The sequence below is a fragment of the Thamnophis elegans genome, chromosome Z (assembly GCF_009769535.1).
Source record: "Thamnophis elegans isolate rThaEle1 chromosome Z, rThaEle1.pri, whole genome shotgun sequence".
NCBI classification, from domain to species: Eukaryota; Metazoa; Chordata; class Lepidosauria; order Squamata; family Colubridae; genus Thamnophis; species Thamnophis elegans.
Genome location: NC_045558.1, coordinates 124,701,219 through 124,721,334, shown reverse-complemented (window position 1 = coordinate 124,721,334; position 20,116 = coordinate 124,701,219). Strand labels below are relative to the sequence as shown.

Here is a 20,116-nt window from a genome sequence, read left to right as displayed (position 1 = left end):
ATCCAGTATTTACTGCCGTAGGTATGAATAATAGAGTAGAAGATATTTGAAAGGGCATGAATAATAGAGTATGACTAAGTAGTAGTGATTGAGTGGGAGTGGTAGTCATGTGACTGGGTAGGTGTGGCCAACTTGTAAAATGTGGTGAAACTCACTTAAAAAATCTCTTGCTCACTTGTTAAGTGAGTTTCACCACATTTTAAAGTTGGCCACACCTATCCAGTCACATGACTGCCAAGCCACTCCCACTCAGTCACTACTAGCAACCAAAATGTTGGCTCAGAAACTCTGGCATTTTAAGCATGCAAGTGTTAAAGCTGTCAAGTTACAAGACCCTTGCAACCCGAACCCTTTAGAAAAAAAACCCCAGATGATCAAACTTGACAGCTTTAAAATGTTGAGATTTAGATAGGACTCTTAGAGGTGGGTGGGGTGATTGGTGAGCCAGCCAATCAGTGAGTAGCGGGCAGGGCAAGTATGGTGTGGACAGGTGGGGAGGGGGGCTGGAACCGGTTCTAAACGGCGCGATAGATTTGTGGAACTTGTTCTATAGAAGAGGTTAGAACTGGCAGAAACCCACTCCTGGTCACAGGTGTAAAAAAACAGTCATAAGTCATTTCTATCAGTGCTGTTGCTATTAGAATGGTCACTAAACATTTTTGCATTATATCATTTTCCTGAAAAATGTTGCTTCGTTGATGCCCTTCATAACAAAGTAGTAACGGTTTAAAGTAACAATTGTAGAAAAATATGGTTTATTCCTCCATTTTAAAGTTACAAGTATATGCACAATTTCTCCTCTCTAAAAATAATTTAGAGAAGTTTTATATACCCAAATATAATGTATTGTCAAATGTTTGCTGGAGTAAAAAATAAACTTCATTGCTAAAGTACTCATGATTTAACCAATATCTATATATAATTGTATTTATACATTGTATTTTGAAATTTCTTAGATTCCCATTCATTTGTTTCTTATTTAGGAAGAAAATAGATACTTTCACTTTATTAATATTAACATGATCTCCTCAAGCTGGACTTTAAGTAGTCCAAGGACAATTTAAAAACAATACTTTACACTTGCAATGGACAAAGAGTTAAAATGGGAGAGGATGTTGATATCGGTGGATTGTTCTGGATGATCTCAAGCTTTGTGTTGCTTATCTCACTCCTTCAGGTCTAAACACTTATCTCCTCCTTCCTCTCACCCTTTTTCCCTCTGCATTTTTCAAGCTGTCTAGCAGCCTTCCTTGTAAAGAAATGGCTAGAGAATCCTTTATTTACATACCACCAGAGGAATCAAGTTACATTTCCTGTCAGGGTTCTCTCCTTAATTTGAATACATCTGTTTCCAGCTTCAGGTTATTCCAGAGCTTTATTCTACCTATACATACACATGACAAAATTCTAATCTAATGAAATGACAAAACCAACTGAAACAATTTGATGATTACCTCAAAAAGACTGCTTCTTGCTTACTAATTTCATGAAGGCAGCTTTTATCTCTTTGTTCCTCAAGCTGTAAATGATGGGGTTCAAACTTGGTGTCACTACTGTGTAGAGCAGGGCAAGAAATCTGTTGGTGTCCACAGAATATTCCGAATTTGGACGAATGTAAGTAAAAATGACAGTTCTGTAGAAAATGAAGACAACAGTGAGACGTGAGGAACAAGTGGAAAATGCTTTGCGCCTGTTCTTGGCCACTGGCATTCTCAGAATAGTGAAGATAATGAGGATGTAAGAAACAAGAATGAGCAAAAAGGGTGTCAAGTCAACTACCACTGTTAAAACAGCAATGGCCACCTCATTTTTGTAAGTATTGGTGGATGCCAGTCTCAGAACAGACATAAGATCACAGAAGAAATGACTGATTCTATTTGATCCACAGAAGGGAAAGGTAAAGATTGAAATTGAATGCCCCAAACCTAAAGAAATACCAATGGTCCACGAGGTAGCAGCAAGCGTAGCACACTCCCTGAAGTTCATGATGTATGGGTATTGCAAGGGTTTGCAAATGGCAACATAGCGGTCATATGCCATGGCACAAAGAAGACAACACTCAGTAACACCGAAGAGAAGGAAAAAACACATTTGACATCCACAGCCCCAAAAGGATATCATTTGTTTCTCTGATAATAAGTTCACTAGCATCTTTGGGCTGATGGAGGAGGTGTAGCCAATTTCCAAAAAGGACAGGTTCCAGAGGAAGAAGTACATTGGGGTGTGAAGGGTAGGACTAAGACAGAGGAGGAACAAGATCAGACCATTGCCTACCAAAGCCATAACATAGAATATTAGTGCCAAGCAGAAGATAAGTTCTCGCATAGACTGGAAATCTGAGAAACCGAGAAGGACAATCTCGGTGAGACAAGTCTGATTGATTTTTTTCATTGTTTCATCCAGGCCAAAGGCTACAAACAAGAAGAACATTAAACAATGAATTCAACAATTATTCTTTAGAATTACTAACAATATAATGGGTTTGTCACATTAGAGACCTATATATCGCTTCCTTTAGTTTCCTTCCTTTAGTTTTTTCTTCAGAAATAGTAACTCGGATGTTGTTCGATATAAAAGGAAAATTACAATTTTAATTTAGCACAGTGTCCATTTTGGATGCAATCATTTCATTCTTATGAATCATATAAACCATTTTAGGATCTAGGACCGACTTAGATCGGATCAATCTAGGATCATTTCTCAGAAGTAATTTGTCAAAATTGTCAATCTTAAGACTTTAAAATGGATCTTCTTTGAGTTAATAGTGCATAATTAATTGAAGGTGCTACTCATTTATATTTCCTTTTGTTTGTTGGTTTGTTTCACTCCAAATTTTACATTGTTTATGGAGATTCTTACTGGAGATTCTGAATCCTGAAATAGATGGAGTATTGGAGAAAACTGATTTAGATTTTTAAAAACAGCTCAATATTCCATTAAATGCAATTTGTACTCATTTTCTGTCATCAGAGATCAGCCATTCCTGCTAGATAAAGATCTCTTTTTCTATTTAAACAGAGCATCAAAATGTGTTGAAATATCAGTCAGCATCTTTCCCATGTTCAAAAGAACAATGCACAATTGTTGGAAATAAAACTATTGTAATATTTACCTCATTTAAAAGCAAAATATCTTATCTTGAGCATGTAAGGAATCAAACCACCAAATATAATCTTTGATAAAATATGAAGTACTAATCTTGCCAAGAAAACAGCACAGGCTTGTCCAGGCAGACTCTGAGAATCAGACAGGATTGAACAGAAGAGAGATATTTATTCAAATTTCTGGAAGATTTGAAATCCCAGGGAAATTGGAGGACATTTTGTCTAGCAAGGTCTCAGAACAGAAGTACTATCTGGGGATTTGGTCAATGAATTACCAGAGGAAAACCTGGATCTTGGGGAACATCTTGCTTACAGCAAAGTAAAGAAATCTGGTGGCCTCAAATACTGGATATTTTGGCTTACAATTACTTTGTCTACCTGATCATTTGCCATGTGGCTGGTCTTACACAAATTCTAACCTCAGAAATAAAGCCCACCAGTGGCATAATTTATAATGTCCTGCCATGGGGATCAATAACCACATAGAAAATCTTAGGACAGAGCATTTCAATATGTCGCAACAGACATATTATGATATTATGAAGTCATCTAAATTTTAAGAACTGTTCATCTAACCAATATTCCAGGTGCTTACATTATAAATCAAGGTAATAATAAATATCCATAAGAACATTCCCCATAGTTAATCAGTTAAATCCTAAACATAAAAAGCATCCCATCGGGACAAAATGAGATACCAATGGATAGTAGTCTTCAGTCCCTTCATGTTCTTTGCCCTGAGCCATTTTCGAAACGACACATTTTAGAATCTCCAAAGGGGATTTTCAAATTTCAAAAGACATCCTGGACTTCCCAGGGGATTTTTTGAAGATGTTTTGCTTTCTATTCCAGAAGATTCATCAGTTCTGACTGGATGGTGGAGAATGGAAGGATTTATACTCTTTGTAGACAGCTGGTCATTTGCATTCTTTTCGCGAGTCATTAAGGCCATCTGGAAGTTTATCTGTGTAGTCAGTGTCACCTGAGTGGTGTAAATAACAATAGCACTTAGACTTATATACCTTCACTGTGCTTCTCTCTAAACAGTTTACAGAGTCCAGTGAAGCGACTTGTAAACAAACCTTGCGAGTTGAACTCATGAGGGTTTTTTTACAAGGGGATTCACTGGACAAAAGGCCAAAGAACACAATGGACCTGGAAAGATAAGAGACCTGCCTTGCTTCTCCCCCACCCACCTGCCACCACTAGCTAAGGGAACGGCAGGAAAGGAAACCCGGCAGGCTGCCTTTACCATTGGAGTCGGGTGGGCAGTGTTTGTGCGTGAAGGAACAGGCGGGAGAGGGTGATCACATTACTAGCCTACCGCTCTTTTTGCAGCAGGCTCTTTTTGTGCAAGAGGGAATGATGGGGGTGGAAGCACTTTGCTTCCTATCCAAGAAGATTCTTCAGCTCTGATTGGATGATGGGGAATGGAAGGATTTATACTCTTTGCAGACAGCTGGTCATTTGCATTCTTTTCGTGAGTTGTTAAGGCCATCTGGAAGTTTATCTGTGCAGTCAGCGTCACCTGAGTGGTGTAAATAACAATAGCACTTAGACTTATATATCTTCACTGTGCTCCTCTCTAAGCAGTTTTCAGAATCCGCATATTGTCCCCAACCATCTGGGTCTTCATTTTACTGACCTTGAAAGGATGGAAGTCAACCCTGAGCCACTCAGAATTGAACATGCTGATGAACATGTTTTCTGGGATTATTTTTCCCATGTTTAATCCTTTGGTCTGCATCAGTGGTTCCTAATGTGGGCCCCATGCCCCACAGGGAGGCAATTTGATTTTTAATGGGAGTCATTTGAACCTTTTTTAAGCCAAGTTAATGGCCTTTTAGGCTTTCCCTGAGTTCACTTTTTGAGTAAATTAAGAATTATATGTCAAAGGGGGGGCATCAGGATTTTAAAGATGGTTAGGTGGGGCATGGCCAAAAAAAGGGCTGACAACTATTGATCTACATCCGTGGAACAAGAAAGTGAAAAGAGCCTAACTGTTCATCAGTTCCAATAGAAGAGAATATACAATAGATTGTTCGGGGTACTTGAGGCTCTCTGACCTTCTGTATTGCTCGCAGAAGTTTTATTACCCAATTAGGTTATATCATAAGAGCTAGTGAATGTGAGGTTTATTCCCTATTTTTACAGAGTAGCTTCCCCTGCCAATGTTGGTGGAGATGCAGTTTTCTCCATAATAGTTCCTTGATTAGGGTATTGGTTTTTTTTTTACTTGATTGTTTGTTTGGTGTTAATTCCATATTATCTATTGTTGGAGAGGAAGAGGCCTAGTCTTAATACCAAGAAGGATAACTTTGTGAAGTCAATAAATAAATGGCAAAGGAAACATGAACTTAACAACATGCATGTTCACAGCAGAGAGCCCTAAAGTCCAATAAGTTTTCCTTAGGAGAGGGAGCACAAATGAGGTACAGGAAGATAAGATGAGAAAAAGAAGAACTGAAAATAAAAACACAGATAGAAGATTTTACTGGGATATACAGTCACAAAGAAAAAGCAGAAAAAGGAGTTCTCTCAAAAAAGAAATCACAAAATAGTAAGGAGAACAGAAAAAACCCTGGGGAAAGTTACTAGAATAATAAAAGTAAACACTCTGAAGAAAAGATACAATCATCACAAAAATATGGGGGGGGAGAAGAAGTTAGGGGAAAGGGGGAGAAGAAGGGAAAAAATTAAAACTGGAATTTTTGAGGCCCAAGAGAAAATGGTTAAAAGGGGAAGAAAGGGGGAAAGAGTTACATGATTAAAGAGAGTAATATAAAATTGTTACTGTGATGTAACTAATTAAGAAATAAATGATAGTATATTGTTAATTATAGAAAAAATTGAAAGAAATGCTGTCTATGTTTAAATTGAATTAGAGAATGTATGCTGTTTATAGTAAAATATACCAATGGAGAAAATAAGAAAGGATAATTTGGTGTAACTTTGAAGGGGCAATTGAAGATATTGTTTATGTATTAAGAAAAAATAATCATAAAGATGAAAAATAATGGAAGAGAATAATTGAAAGTGAAAATGAAACTATGATGTTAAAAGGACTATGTGAATGAGAGGATGTAAAAGAAAAGACCCGACAACTCTTTGTTCCTATAATATGTATAATTTGTATTAAAAAAGAAAAAAACTTGAATGGAAAAAAAGTTTGCCTTAGGGGAGTTCCAAAATAGTAGGCACAAGACTTGTCAAACAGTCCAAGGGTCAAAATGTAGACGGTTCATCAGCCAGTTCAAAGAGTCAGAGTCAAAGTCCTGAGGTTTCATGTTGGGAGACAAGGCACGCAGAGTCTAGGTAAACCAACAATTGTGGCCAACAGAGAGACTGGAGCTTGCTATTCTTAAACAGAAGCAATTCCAACGTCCATGGATATTCTCAGTCACCCAGGTCACCTTTGGGATAAGCAATCCCAATGTTACCCTTTTGGAAGGGCAAAGTTCCTTTCTTGCACGGAGCCTTACAGAATGTGTTTCCTCTGCTCTGCTCTCTGCACAGTGAATTCTTGCACTGGGAAGCGATGTGTCCTCATTTTCAGACACTGGCAGCAGCTGTGCCTACTGGTTACTGCATGGCTCCATCTCCTTTCGTTGCAGCTAATCAGGCAACAACACTGGAACTGAATGCTAATTGTCAGTCTCCTCATCTGAACCTGGACTTGTTATGACAGTGACAGCCTTCCTTGTAAGGAACTTGCTAATCAATCCTTTTCTTAGATTGTATCAAAATATTAAATTTAGGTATCCTGACATGGCTCTCCCCTTTTTCTTGAATAAATCTAGCCCCATCTCTGTGTACTTCTAAAGATAACAATGACTACTGTTATTTTCTAGAATTGCTTCTACCCATAAATATGTGCACAAGAAAAGTCACGCTATGAAAGGCTGAAACCAACTGAAATAACTGGATTTTTACCTAAGGAAGACACATAACTTTGCTATTGTTTTCTTGAAAGCAGCTTTTATCTCTTTGTTCCTCAGGCTGTAAATGATGGGGTTCAAGCTTGGGGTCACTACTGTGTAGAGTAGGGCAAGGAACCTGTTATTGTCCTGAGAATTTGCTGAGTTGGGATGAATGTAGGCTGCAGTGATTGTTCCATAGTAGAGAAGAACAACAGTGAGATGTGAGGAACAAGTGGAAAATGCTTTCTGCCTGTTCTTAGCCGCTGGCATCATGAGAATAGTAGAGATGATGAGGATGTAGGAAAAAAGGATGAACAAAAGGGGTACCAGGGCAAACACCATGGTTAGTATGGCATTGGCCACTTCATTTTTGTAAGTATCGGTGGAAGTCAGTCTTAAAACAGGCATAATATCACAGAAGAAATGGCTGATTCTATTCAACCTGCAGAATGGAAGGGTGAATATTGAAATAGATTGCCCCAAACCCATCAAAATCCCAAAGACCCATGATGCAGCAACAAAATTAACACATTCCCTGTAGTTCATGATATATGGGTATTGCAAAGGTTTGCAAATGGCAACATAGCGGTCATATGCCATGACACAAAGAAGACAACATTCAGTGACACTAAAAAGAACAAAGAAACACATTTGACATCCACAACCCCAAAGGGATATAGTCTGATTCTTTGATAATAAGTTCATTAGCATCTTTGGATTGATGGAGGAGGTATAGCCGATTTCCAAAAAAGACAGGTTCCAGAGGAAGAAGTACATTGGAGTATGAAGGGTAGGGCTTAAAATAGTGACGATCAAAACCAGGCTGTTGCCCATCAAGGCTATGAAGTAGAATATTAGAACCAGGCAAAATAAAAGCTCTTGTATTGTCTTGAAATCTGAGAAACCTATCAAGATCATCTCAGTCAAACAGGACTGGTTGTCTTTCTTCATAGTATTGTCCAGGTTGAAGCCTAAGAAAGCAAGAAGAATCTGACATAAGCATTGCATGCCTCTTTTAGCAATTTCAGCTTTGAAGAATAAGAATGGGAAGTTTGAACATTGGTTTTGAAGAATATCATGGATAAACTAGAAAATAACCAAGTGGACCTAATAAAACATGTCAAACCAGAGTTCTCAAGATACAAATCATCAGATTTAAATTAATTTATCTTGGACATATTATGCAAAGAGATAGGTTTCTGGAAAAAGCTTTGTTGCTGTGAAAGGTAGAAGGAAAGAGAAGAGGGAAACAATCAGCAAATTACATGGCCTAAGTTGCAATGACAATAAATGCATCCTTAGAAAACCTAAAGGACCAGATTAGGGACAGATCATTATGCAGACAATTTATAGTCAACATTGATTTGATAGCACCTAATTGGTCAATCAATTTAACAATTAATAGCCTTTTAATAATAGATATCTATATCCTGCATCCCTCACATTTACTCAAAAGAAGTCAATTGGATCGTTATTGAAAATTGGAGACTGCTGATTTAAATTTAGTGTCCTACACATTTTTTTTTGCAATTATATCATTTTAATGAATCACACAGTCATTCTCTTTTTTTTCAGAATTGGTTTGTCAGAATTTTCAATGTTCAGAATTTAAATATGTCCCTCTTGAGTTTAGGGCACAGACTTGATTTCAAGCTGACACATCTTTGTTTCTTTAATTCTTTATTATTTCAGCGATTCTGACCATTATAAGAATGAAAGCTGTTACCGTGTTTCCTTGAAATAAAAACTTTTTATAACTACATTGCTGATGATATAATTCTCTTAATATTCCTCAGACTATTATTAAGAAATAAAACTTCTTTTCATGAAATTGACTATCTGCAGAAACCATCCCACCAAATCTGACCTTCATAAATTATGAGATTTCAGTCTTACTTTGTGAATGGTTTTCTGGTGTTTTTTTTTATAGAGATAATTCCTTCTTAAGGAACGAGCCACATGCTGTAATATTCATTGGTAATTCAAGGTCTTGAAAATTCTACTGCCTTAAATGAGTCTTTATGCTTTCCTTCCTCAGGAAAAAAAATGAAATACTGTAGGCTCTTTAGTGGAGCTGACATTACCAAATTTGGAGAAGCCCCTGGACTCCTAGAGGTTCCAAAATTCCAGAGAGACTGGAAAAAAATTTTTCTCTAACAAGGTCTCATGAAACATCAAAGGTTTCATCCTGGGGATCTGGCAAATTAATACCAGAAGACAAACTGGATCTAGGGAAAAGCATTCCCTACAGCTAAGTTAACAAACCCAGTGGATACTAGATATTTTCATTTACATTTTCCATGACTCTCTAATCATTTGCCATGCTAACTCACTCATATAGGGAATTTAGTTCAAAAGATGATTACAATGGCATAATAGATATTGTGCCTAAAGTTCTGCCATGAAATCAACAACTGTGTGGAAACTTTTGGGGCTGATTTTAATATTACTCCTCTTCCTTGAGCTCCAGAAAGTTCAATTTTATTTCAATTCCTTTCCCATTTCTTCCATATCACCTGATGCTCACATGATGTGGATCTCAAATAGTATAGTTTGTTTGTAATTAAATATTCACATTGTTAGGTTACCTCTGGTGATTCATCTAGAATTTTCTATGATTGGGCATACGTAAAAAATTGAAATTATAAGCAAATCAGTCCTGGCTTTTGTAGTTTTAAGAGTACATATTGCTGTTGCTTTGATAGCCATTTTATCAACTTAGTAGAAATTGAATAGTTCACAGGGGAGCCAGCTCAGAGTACCATTTATTAATTACTTTATTGATACTGAAATTTACTGATTGCTCCATCTAGCCCAGATTCCCTAGCCCAGATTTCAATGAGGGACTATTTTTATGTTAGTTTTATAGTTCTTTTTAAAGAGAACTTTATTAGACCTCTTACTGAAACTGGAATGACCTTACAAGAATATCCAGAGAAAGATCTGGATTTCTGCATCCAGTGGCAAAAGGGGAAATCTAACCAGCTAGCTCCTTGCATAGTTGTTATGTCACCCAAGTTGTAATTACTCCATCTGTAAATGTTAAAAAAGGAATCCAATAGGTTTGTCAGTGAAGAATAAGAAGAAATATTTCAATAGGTAAAAGGTAAAAGTTCCCCTTGCACATATGTGCTAGTCGTTCCTGGCTCTATGGGGCAGTGCTCATCACCCTTTCAAAACCGAAGAGTTAGTGCTATCTAAAGACATCCCCATGGTCATGTGGCCAGCATGACTAAATGGCAAAGGTGCACAGAATCTTCCCACCAAAGTGGTTTCTATTTTTCTACTTGCATTTTTACGTGCTTTCAAACTGCTAGGTTGGCAGAAGCTCGGACAAGTACCGGGAGCTCACTCTGTTAGGCGGTGCTAGGGATTCGAACTGCCAACCTTTCTGATCAGCAAACTCAGCATCTTAGCCACTGAGCCACTGCATCTCTTAATATTTCAATACAGGATAATAAAACACTGATGTCATATAAATGATAAATGGATAAAGGGTTTTTTAATAACAAAGAATAGCATTTGTTTATTATTGTTGCAATTCTAATAAGACCAATATATCCAGGAATATTTTTTTAAAAAAAATCAAAATTAATCTAAAGTTCCTATGTGGTACCATCTCTGAATTCAGTGCTCAGTTGTACATATACTTGAATAAATAATACTGTCTGATATTCCTTTATCTCCCTTTCCATGAAAGTAGTAAATCTCTCATACTCCTATTTCTGCACCTCAAATTAAAAGCTCCTAAACCAGATTCATCTTCCCAGCAAAAATAAAGGAATGGAACAAAGACAAAAATATCACAAGATATGTGAGATCTGGGAAACCAAAAGATTAAAACTTCCCACACAGAAATTGTGTTTATAGAATATTGCCTTCTTGTATTTTAGAATCTCAACTGACTTGGTCATCTTCCTCATTGTTTCATTCATACACCCTGATTGCTACTGATCTCTTGAAATGATACTTTATCTCCTTCCTTTTGCCACCCCTTTCTTTAGACTTTTTGAGCAGTCTGGCATTCTTCCTTTTCAATAAATTGACAGCTAACCTTTATCTGAATCCTATCAGAATAATGTACTTAGCAGGACATGGTGGTTCTGTGGCTAAAACACTGAGTTTGTCGATCAGAAAGGTTGGCAGTTCATCGGTTCGAATCCCTAGAGCTGCCTAACGGAGTGAGCTCTGTGAGCCTTCGGCATTTAGTCATGCAGGCCACATGACCAAAGAGAAATCTCTGAACCATGTTGTCTCTCTGGCTTTGAAACAGAGATGAGTACCATCCCCTAGAATCGGGAACGACTAGCACATATATGTGAGGGAAACTTATACCTTTACTTTTAATGTGCTTAGGTTAACTTTCAAGACTCTCTCCCTATTTTAAATAAATCTATCCAGATCATTCTTCAGTAAAGATTCATTCTGCCATTAATATATCCATTTTACCTAATATTTATGTTCACAATTGAATTCTGTTGAAGAGAACAAATATGTGGGTACACTAAAATTATTCAGTAAATAAGATCTGCTTCCTTGTTACAGATTTCATGAAAGCAGCCTTTATCTCTTTATTCCTCAAGCTGTAAATGATGGGGTTCAAACTCGGGGTCACTACTGTGTAGAGCAGGGCAAGAAATCTATTACTATCCATAGAATATTCTGAGCTGGGATGAATGTAGGTAAAAATGCCAGTCCCAAAGAAAATGCAGACTACGGTGAGATGTGAGGAACAAGTGGAAAATGCTTTGCGCCTGTTCTTGGCCAGTGGCATTGTGAAAATAGTGGAAATGATGAGGATGTAGGAAAAAAGGATGAGCAAAAGGGGTACAAGAATAACTAGAACTGTTACTGTGGCAACGGCCACTTCATTTTTGTAAATATTGGTGGAAGCCAGTCTCAGAACAGGCATAAGGTCACAGAAGAAATGGCTGATTCTGTTTGACCCACGGAAGGGAAGGGTGAAGATTGAAATAGATTGCCCCAGACCCACCGATATCCCAATGGTCCATGAGGCAGCAGCAAGCTTAGCACATTCCCTGAGGTTCATGATAGATGGGTATTGCAAGGGTTGGCAAATGGCAACGTAGCGGTCATATGCCATGACACAAAGGAGACAACACTCAGTGGTACCAAAGAGAAGGTAGAAACACAGTTGAATTCCACAGCCCCAAAATGATATGTTCTGGTTGTCTGATAATGCATTCACCAACATCTTTGGGCTGATGGAGGAGGTGTAGCCAATTTCCACAAAGGACAAGTTCCAGAGAAAGAAGTACATTGGGGTGTGAAGACTAGGACTGGTAAGAGTGAGGATCAAAACCAGGCTGTTGCCTATCAGGGCTATGAAGTAGAATATTAGAACCAGGCAAAAGAAAAGTTCTTGTACTGTTTGGAAATCTGAGAAGCCCAAAAGGATGAACTCGGTCAAACAGGACTGGTTGTCTTTCTTCATAATATTGTTGAGACTGAAGCCTGAGAACACAAAATGAATGTGAAATAAAAATTACATTTGTTTTCAGTAATTTCAATCTTGAGGAATAACAATGGAAAAACTAATTTAAATGTCTAAACATCATTATTTTTTAAAAAAAACTTGAGAATATTAAGAATACCAAGAAAATAAACATTAAACAAAGTTCTCACAAAGAGCACAAATCATCACACTCAAGTTATTTCACTTTGAACATATTATGCAAAGACCAGGGTTTCTGGAAAAAGCTCTATTGCTAGAAAAGATGGGAGGAAAGACAAGAGGAAGACGATTGGCAAGTTATTTGGACAAAGTTAAAGTGCCAATAGGTGTATCTTTGGGAAACCTGAAGGACTAAGTAATAGACAGGTCATCCCACAGACAATTTAGAGTCAACAATGACTTGTTGATGTGCAACTATTGGTTTTAGCAGCTATTGACAATCAATACCCTTTTCACACTAAATAATTATTTTCTATATCCACATTTATCAAAAGTAGTTAATTGGATCAAGTTCTTGAAAACTAGAGACTGGTCATCTAATTTAAGGTCCTTCAGACTTTTTTGCAATTATACCATTTTAATGAATCACACAATAATTCTCTATATTTTTAGAACTGATTTGTCAGAATTTTCAGTGCCGACAATTTAAACATGGACCTCTTGAGTTTAAGGCAGACCCTTAATTTCAAGGTGACACAACTTTGCCTATTTAATTCTTTATTATTTTAGAGATTCTGGCCATTACAAGAATGAGCTCAATTTTTACTGATTTGAATTAAGAACTTTTTACTGCTGGTGATAAAATTCTCTTAATATTTCTCTGTCTATCATTCAAAAATGAAACTTATTTTCATGAAGTTGCATACCCACTGGAACCATCCCACTGAACCTGACCTTGTTTATTTATGAAGTATCAATCTTACTTTATGAATGGTTTTTTGATGATTTTTATAGAGATAGAATATTTCTTCTTAAGGAACACTGCACATGCTGTAACTTTCATTGGTAATTCAAGATCTTGAAAATGAGTCTTTATGCAGTCCCTCCTCGGGAAAAAATGTATAATGTAGGCTGTTTATAGGAACTGACATTAACAAGTCTAAAGAAGCCTCCAGACTCCTAGAAGTTCCAAAATTCCAAAGAGATTTGAAGACTTTTTCTCTAACAAGATCTCATGAAAGAAACTCAAAGATTGATCTTGGGAATCTGGTAAATTAATACTAGAAGACACCCCGGCCCCAGGGTAATACACTCCCTACAGCAGAATTAGGAAACCCAGTGATCTCAGATACTGAATATTTTCATTTACAATTTCTATAACTTTGAGATAATTTTAATATCTCTCCTCTTTCCTGAGTTGAAGAAATTTCAATTTATTTCAGTTCCTTTTCCATTTCTTTCATTTCACCTGATGCTCACACCAGTGGTGGGATTCAACTGGTTCTGTGGGCATGGATTTGTGCCCATGGCTTAGTGGGCATGGCAGGGGAAGGGTACTGTAAAATCTCCATTCCCTCCCCACTCCAGGGGAAGGTTACTGCAAAATCCCTATTTCCTCCTGAACAGCTGGGACTTGGGAGGCAGAGAATAGATGGGGGGGGCAGTCAGAAGTGGTATTTACCAGTTCTCTGAACTGCTCAAAATTTCCACTACAGGTTCTCCAGAACTGGTCAGAACCTGCTGAATGCCACCTTTGGCTCACACAATTTGAATCTCAAATAATACAGTTTGTTCATAGTTAAATATTCACATTGTTGGGTTAAGTAGTGATTCACCTATAATTTTGTATGATTGGGTGGATGAAGAAATTGAAATTATGAGCATATCCATCCTGGATTTTATAATTTGAAGAGTGCATAGTTGTGTTCCTGTAATAGCATTACATACTAGTAGGAATTCTCGGTCGTTCACAGGGGATCCAACTGGAAGTAGCATTTATGAATGTTTTATTGATATAGAAATTTACTGATTGCTCCACCTAACCAAGATTCTCAGAAATGATATCATAAAATATATTTCAAAAACATCTATATTTTTATTAGAGTGGCAGAGACATGACCTCAGAGAAAGGAGGCAGACATGATTACAGAAACAAAAATATGTTTTAATCCCAGGAAACATGGAAATCCTGAGAAAAAAGCTCTAATTGACTCCATCTTCATTCATTCAGGTATAACAGGCTGAGTCAAGCTTTCAGGATTCTGTTATTGTAACCTGCATCAGGTTAACAGATTAATCTGATCCAACAGAGTTGGAAGGGACCTTATGGTTTATCTAGTCCAGCCTCCCCCCCCCCACCGCTCAAGCAGGAGACCCTACACCATTTCTAACAAGCGGCAGCCCAATCTCTTCTTGAAAGTCTCAAGTGATGAAGCTCCCAAAACTTCCAAAGGCAACTTCTATTCCATTGGTTGATTGTTCTCACTTTCAGAAAATTCCTCCTTATTTCTAGGTTGAATCTCTCCTTGTTCAGTTTCCATCCATTATTCCTTATCTGGCCTTCAGGTGCCTTAGAAAATAGCTTGGCCCTCTCCTCTCTGTGACAGCCCCTGAAATATTGGAATATTGCTATCAATGTGATAGAATTTCAGTCAACCTGGTGGAGTCTATTTCAAATCTGGGCTACATGGAAAGAATAACAGCTAAATTTCATTAACAAACACCCAAACTTTCCATTAAGCTCAAAATGAACTTAGTATTCTTCACTTAGCTGATACTCTGCCTTGGAAGTTTTAGGAAAAAGAAGCATCTAGTGCAATGGTTCTCAATCTTCCCAATGCCGCCAACCCTTTAATATAGTCCCTCATGTTGTGGTGACCCCCAACGATAAAATTGGTGTCTCGGTTCCTAAGACCATTGAAAATATGTGTTTTCCGATGGTCTTAGGTGACCCCTATAAAAGGATCATTCGACACACCCCCAAAGGGGTCACAACCCACAGGTTAAGAACTGCTGATCTGGTGGCACTTCTGAACATTAAAAGAGAGGGGACTAGAGGTGGTATATAGCCAGTTCTAACTGGTTCTAGTGAACCAGTAGTGGAAATTTTGAATAGTTTAGAGAACCAGCAAATACCACCTCTGGCTGGCTCCGCCTCCATTGATTCACTGCCTCCTGAGTCACAGCTGATTGGAGTCACAGCTGATCAGCTGAGTCTTCTTTTGTTGTCCTGCACAGGAGAACAGAGCTGGAAAGCAGGTTAATGAGGTGGGGAAGGAATGGGGATTTTGCAGTATCCTTCTCCTGCCACACCTACAAAGCCATGCCCATGGAACCAGTAATAAAAAAATTAAATCCCCCCACTGGAGGGCACCATATTAGCCAGTTGAGACAAATTCTTCCAGAGGGAAAGACATTACTTAGCTGGCCAGTTTCAGACTATTATTCAAATCACAATAAAATAAATCTATATGAATGTAGGCTCATATGCTCAGAAGGCCCAATCCTCTGAAAAATATCTGTAGAGATTCTTAGTCACCTAGATCATTGTTGTCCCAAAGATGCTTCCTCAAGAGGCAACTAGGCTTTGTTTCCTTGAACATGTTTTTCCTTGAAGATGTTTCACTTCTCATCCAAGAAGCTTCTTCAATTCTGACTGAAGCCCTGAAGAACTCAAGAACTGAAGAAGCTTCTTGGGTGAGAAGTGGAACATCTTCAAGGGAAAAATAATCTTCAAGGAAAGAAAGTCAAGTTGCCTCTTGAAAAAGCACCTTTGGGACCTCTTGATGATGGTTTCTTCTAACATATCAGGAGGAAGAACATCTTCAGGGAAGCGGATTTAGGAAAAAGACTTCTGTCATCCCATAATCTGCAAATGGGGACCATTGCTTCTTTTCAATGACCAGGGGAAGAGTATTCTTTTCCATCCATTTCTATCAGATCAAAATTTAAAGAGTTACCTGCTCCTCCCTCCAAAGAACTAAATGACCCAGAAAATTTAAAAACAAAATAAAAAATCTGGCAATACTTCCTGTTATCATTAGTAAATCTTCAATGGAATGTAAACATAAAAGGGTTGTAATCATAACACCATAAGGACTACCTCTCTGAAATGAACATACCTCAATATCTGATTTAGATAAGGGGCTAATTTTATGTTAAATGTTTTGCCATTCTCATATACATTGTCAACGTTCTTACTGAAATGCTACTATGGCTGCAATCTATTCTGGAATGCCATTTGGATAATATTGAGGGGAAGATTTTGATTTCTGCATTCAGTGCCAGAAACAGAGACCTAACTAGCCACCTCCTTGCAAAATTGTTAGGTCATCCGAACTATAACTACTCCATCTGTAGATGTTCAGTCGGGGATACAATAAGTTTGTTAGTGAAGAAAGAGAAAAGGAAATATTTCAGTACAGGATAATAAAACATTAATTTCATATCAATGCATAAATGGATGGTAAGAAAGAGCATGGTTTATTATTGTTGCGATTCTAATAAGATCGCTATCTCAGCAAATATTTGGAAAAAAAATCAGAATTAGTCTAAAGTTCCTATATGGTACATTTTTTAATTCAGTGCTCAGCTGTATATGTAGCAATAGCACGTAGATTTATATACACCTTCACAGTGCTAAATAATACTGTCTGATGTTCCTTGATTTCCCTCCTTCAATTGTCTACCATGGACCTCACCCCATTCCTAAGTGTCCATAAAGAGGGCAGGCATAAGCGCACCAGCATGCCTACAGTCTCTGTTCTACTGTCCCAATTTATTTGCATTTATTTATTTCATTCATATCCATGTTTATATTTATACCTGCTATCTTGTACATGTTTGATAAACTAATAACTATAAGTACAAACACAAATGAAAGTAGTAAAGTAGTATTTCTGCAGCTCAAGTTAGAAGTGCTCAGCCAAATATATCTTTCTAGCAAAAATAAAGCACCGTCACAGCCATGCCATTTCAAATTATGCAATCATCTCATCTACAAAAACACTTTTCCAGAATAACTATCAGCTCAGGCATAAAACTTTGCAAAGGCAAGAAATGATGGTAAACTTGGAGAAGACAAGATAGCACAATTTCAAAAGAGTTCTGGGAAAGAAAAAATATTGTAATTCACTACACACAGAAATTGCACTTATCGAATAATGCCTTCTTGTTTTGTTTTTCAAAAAAAAACCACAACTTATCTTGGCAGTCTACCCCACTGCTTCATAATCACACCCAGATTGCTACTGATATCTTAAAAGCATCTTTTATCTCCTTCCTTTTTCCTCTCTTTTCTTTATACTTTTAAGAACAGCCCAGCAGCTTTCTTTTTAAATAAATTGAGCTATATTAACCTTCATTTGAATTCTATCACAATAATAAACTTAGGTTATCTTTCAGGGCTCCCTCTTTGTTTTAAAAAAATCTGCCTGAATCCTTCTTTTGTAAAGGGTGAGATCTGCCACTGGTATTCCCTGGAGTCCATTCTACTCTAGAAATATGTGCATGACAACTACATTGTGTTGAAAACATCAAACCTATGGATCTACCTCTATTACCCCATAAAGAGGATCTGTTTCCTTGCTACAGTTTTCTTGAAAGCCACTTTCATCTCTTTATTCCTCAAGCTGTAAATGATGGGATTTAAACTTGGGGTCACCACTGTGTAGAGCAGGGCAAGGAATCGGCTACTGTCCATGGAATATTCTGAGTTGGGATGAATGTAGGTAACAATGCAGGTTCCATAGAAAATGCAGACCACGGTGAGATGTGAGGAACAAGTGGAAAATGCTTTGCGCCTGTTCTTGGCCAGTGGCATTGTGAAAATAGTAGAAATGATGAGGATGTAGGAAAAAAGGATGAGCAAAAGGGGTACAAGAATAACTAGAACTGTTACTGTGGCAATGGCCACTTCATTTTTGTAAATATTGGTGGAAGCCAGTCTCAGAACAGGCATAAGGTCACAGAAAAAATGGCTGATTCTGTTTGACCCACAGAAGGGAAGGGTGAAGATTGAAATAGATTGCCCCAGACCCACCGATATCCCAATGGTCCATGAGGCAGCAGCAAGCTTAGCACATTCCCTGAGGTTCATGATATATGGGTATTGCAAGGGTTGGCAAATGGCAACATAGCGATCATATGCCATTACACAAAGAAGACAACACTCGGTAATACCAAAGAGAATGAAGAAACACATTTGACATCCACAGCCCCAAAAGAATATAGTTTGTCTTTCTGATAATAAGTTCACTAGCATCTTTGGGCTGATGGAGGAAGTGTAGCCGATTTCCACAAAGGACAAGTTCCAGAGGAAGAAGTACATTGGGGTGTGAAGGGTAGGGCTGAAAATGGTGAGGATCAAAATCAAGCTATTGCCCATCAAAGCCATGAGGTAGAACATTAGGACCAGGCAAAACAGAAGTTCTCGCATAGACTGAAAATCTGAGAAGCCGAGCAGGACAATTTCGGTCAAACAGGTCCAGTTCTCTTTCTTCATTATCAAAACCTTAGGAAGAGGAGAAAATACAGAATTAAATAATTCTTCATAACATTTTTTTAAGAATGAACTAGACTTGCTGTCCTTGAAATCTACATGACTACACCACACTACACTACTAGCCACTGAGCTTGTTGATCAGAAAGTTTGGCATTTGGCAGTTCAAATCCCTAGTACAGGTCCCCTGTGTGAGCAAGGGGTTGGTCGACCTCCAACGTCCCTTCCAACTCTGTTACTATTATTGGATCAATAAAACCTTTCATGGAGTTGTAGAACAGGAAGAACCAACCCACCAAACATGAACCAAGGAAAATGCATTGACCTTGCTTTAGAACTTGAATATCAGCTTGCCATAAGTGACTCTCCATGTAACTCTTTCTGTGGAGAATGAAGTATTTTTTCCTCTCTGCAGACATTTCGGATCAGCCAACATCAAAGGAGTAAAGGAGTCTATAGAATCACTTGACTCCCAGAGGACCAGAAATTCTAAAGAGACATAAAAGACTTTTTTTCCTTTAACAAGATCTCCTGACAGAAGCCTGAAGATTCATCCTGTGGATTTGATTAATGAATATCAGAGGACATCCTGGATCACAGGGGAAGCATTGTTTTAAAAAGGTAGTAAATCCAGTGCCCCCAGATGCTGACTATTTTGGTTTCCATTATAATGCCAATCAATGGGATAATTTATATCCTTCCTGATTACACTATCTATCATGATGACGAATAATAACAGGGAAAATCTGTGGGCTATGGGTACTTTTAATATATCTCCTCCTCCCTGGCTATAAAAATGGCAATTTATTCCATTCACATTTTCTCATATTATCTGATGTTCACACAATTTCAGTTTCAAACAGTGGAGTATAGCAGGACCTGCTATGAGTCATTGGAACCCATTGCAATGGTTTAATAATGTAAGTTTGTTGTGGAACTGCATTGCTATATTGGCTATTCATGTTCCAAAATTGTTCATGAAATCAACCTCTGATCTTAAAGTAAGATTTATTGTTTGTGGTTTCCCTTTGGGTTTTTATCAGAATATATTTATGGCAATGCACATAGCATACATTCTATGACATTCATTGAAAGAGCTATAGTGGCACAGGGGTTAGAATACAGTACTGCAGGATAATTCTGTTGACTGCCAGCAGTTCAATTCTCACCCACTCAA

The 20,116-nt window shown here is 37.7% G+C and overlaps 4 protein-coding genes across 4 annotated transcripts; all 4 read right to left on the bottom strand.

The window, feature by feature from the left end:
• Positions 1-1,455: 1,455 nt before the first annotated feature.
• LOC116521629 (olfactory receptor 10AG1-like) lies at positions 1,456-2,391 on the bottom strand. The gene has a single exon (XM_032236290.1). It carries the CDS (start codon positions 2,389-2,391, stop codon positions 1,456-1,458), a length of 936 nt encoding a protein of 311 aa, XP_032092181.1.
• Positions 2,392-7,033: 4,642 nt separating this feature from the next.
• Positions 7,034-7,975, bottom strand: LOC116522589 (olfactory receptor 10AG1-like). Its single transcript, XM_032237569.1, has one exon. It carries the CDS (start codon positions 7,973-7,975, stop codon positions 7,034-7,036), a length of 942 nt encoding a protein of 313 aa, XP_032093460.1.
• Positions 7,976-11,534: 3,559 nt separating this feature from the next.
• LOC116521628 (olfactory receptor 10P1-like) lies at positions 11,535-12,479 on the bottom strand. Its single transcript, XM_032236288.1, has one exon. The coding sequence runs from the start codon at positions 12,477-12,479 to the stop codon at positions 11,535-11,537; it is 945 nt and encodes a 314-aa protein (XP_032092179.1).
• Positions 12,480-17,997: 5,518 nt separating this feature from the next.
• Positions 17,998-18,942, bottom strand: LOC116521627 (olfactory receptor 10A4-like). Its single transcript, XM_032236287.1, has one exon. The coding sequence runs from the start codon at positions 18,940-18,942 to the stop codon at positions 17,998-18,000; it is 945 nt and encodes a 314-aa protein (XP_032092178.1).
• Positions 18,943-20,116: the final 1,174 nt, after the last annotated feature.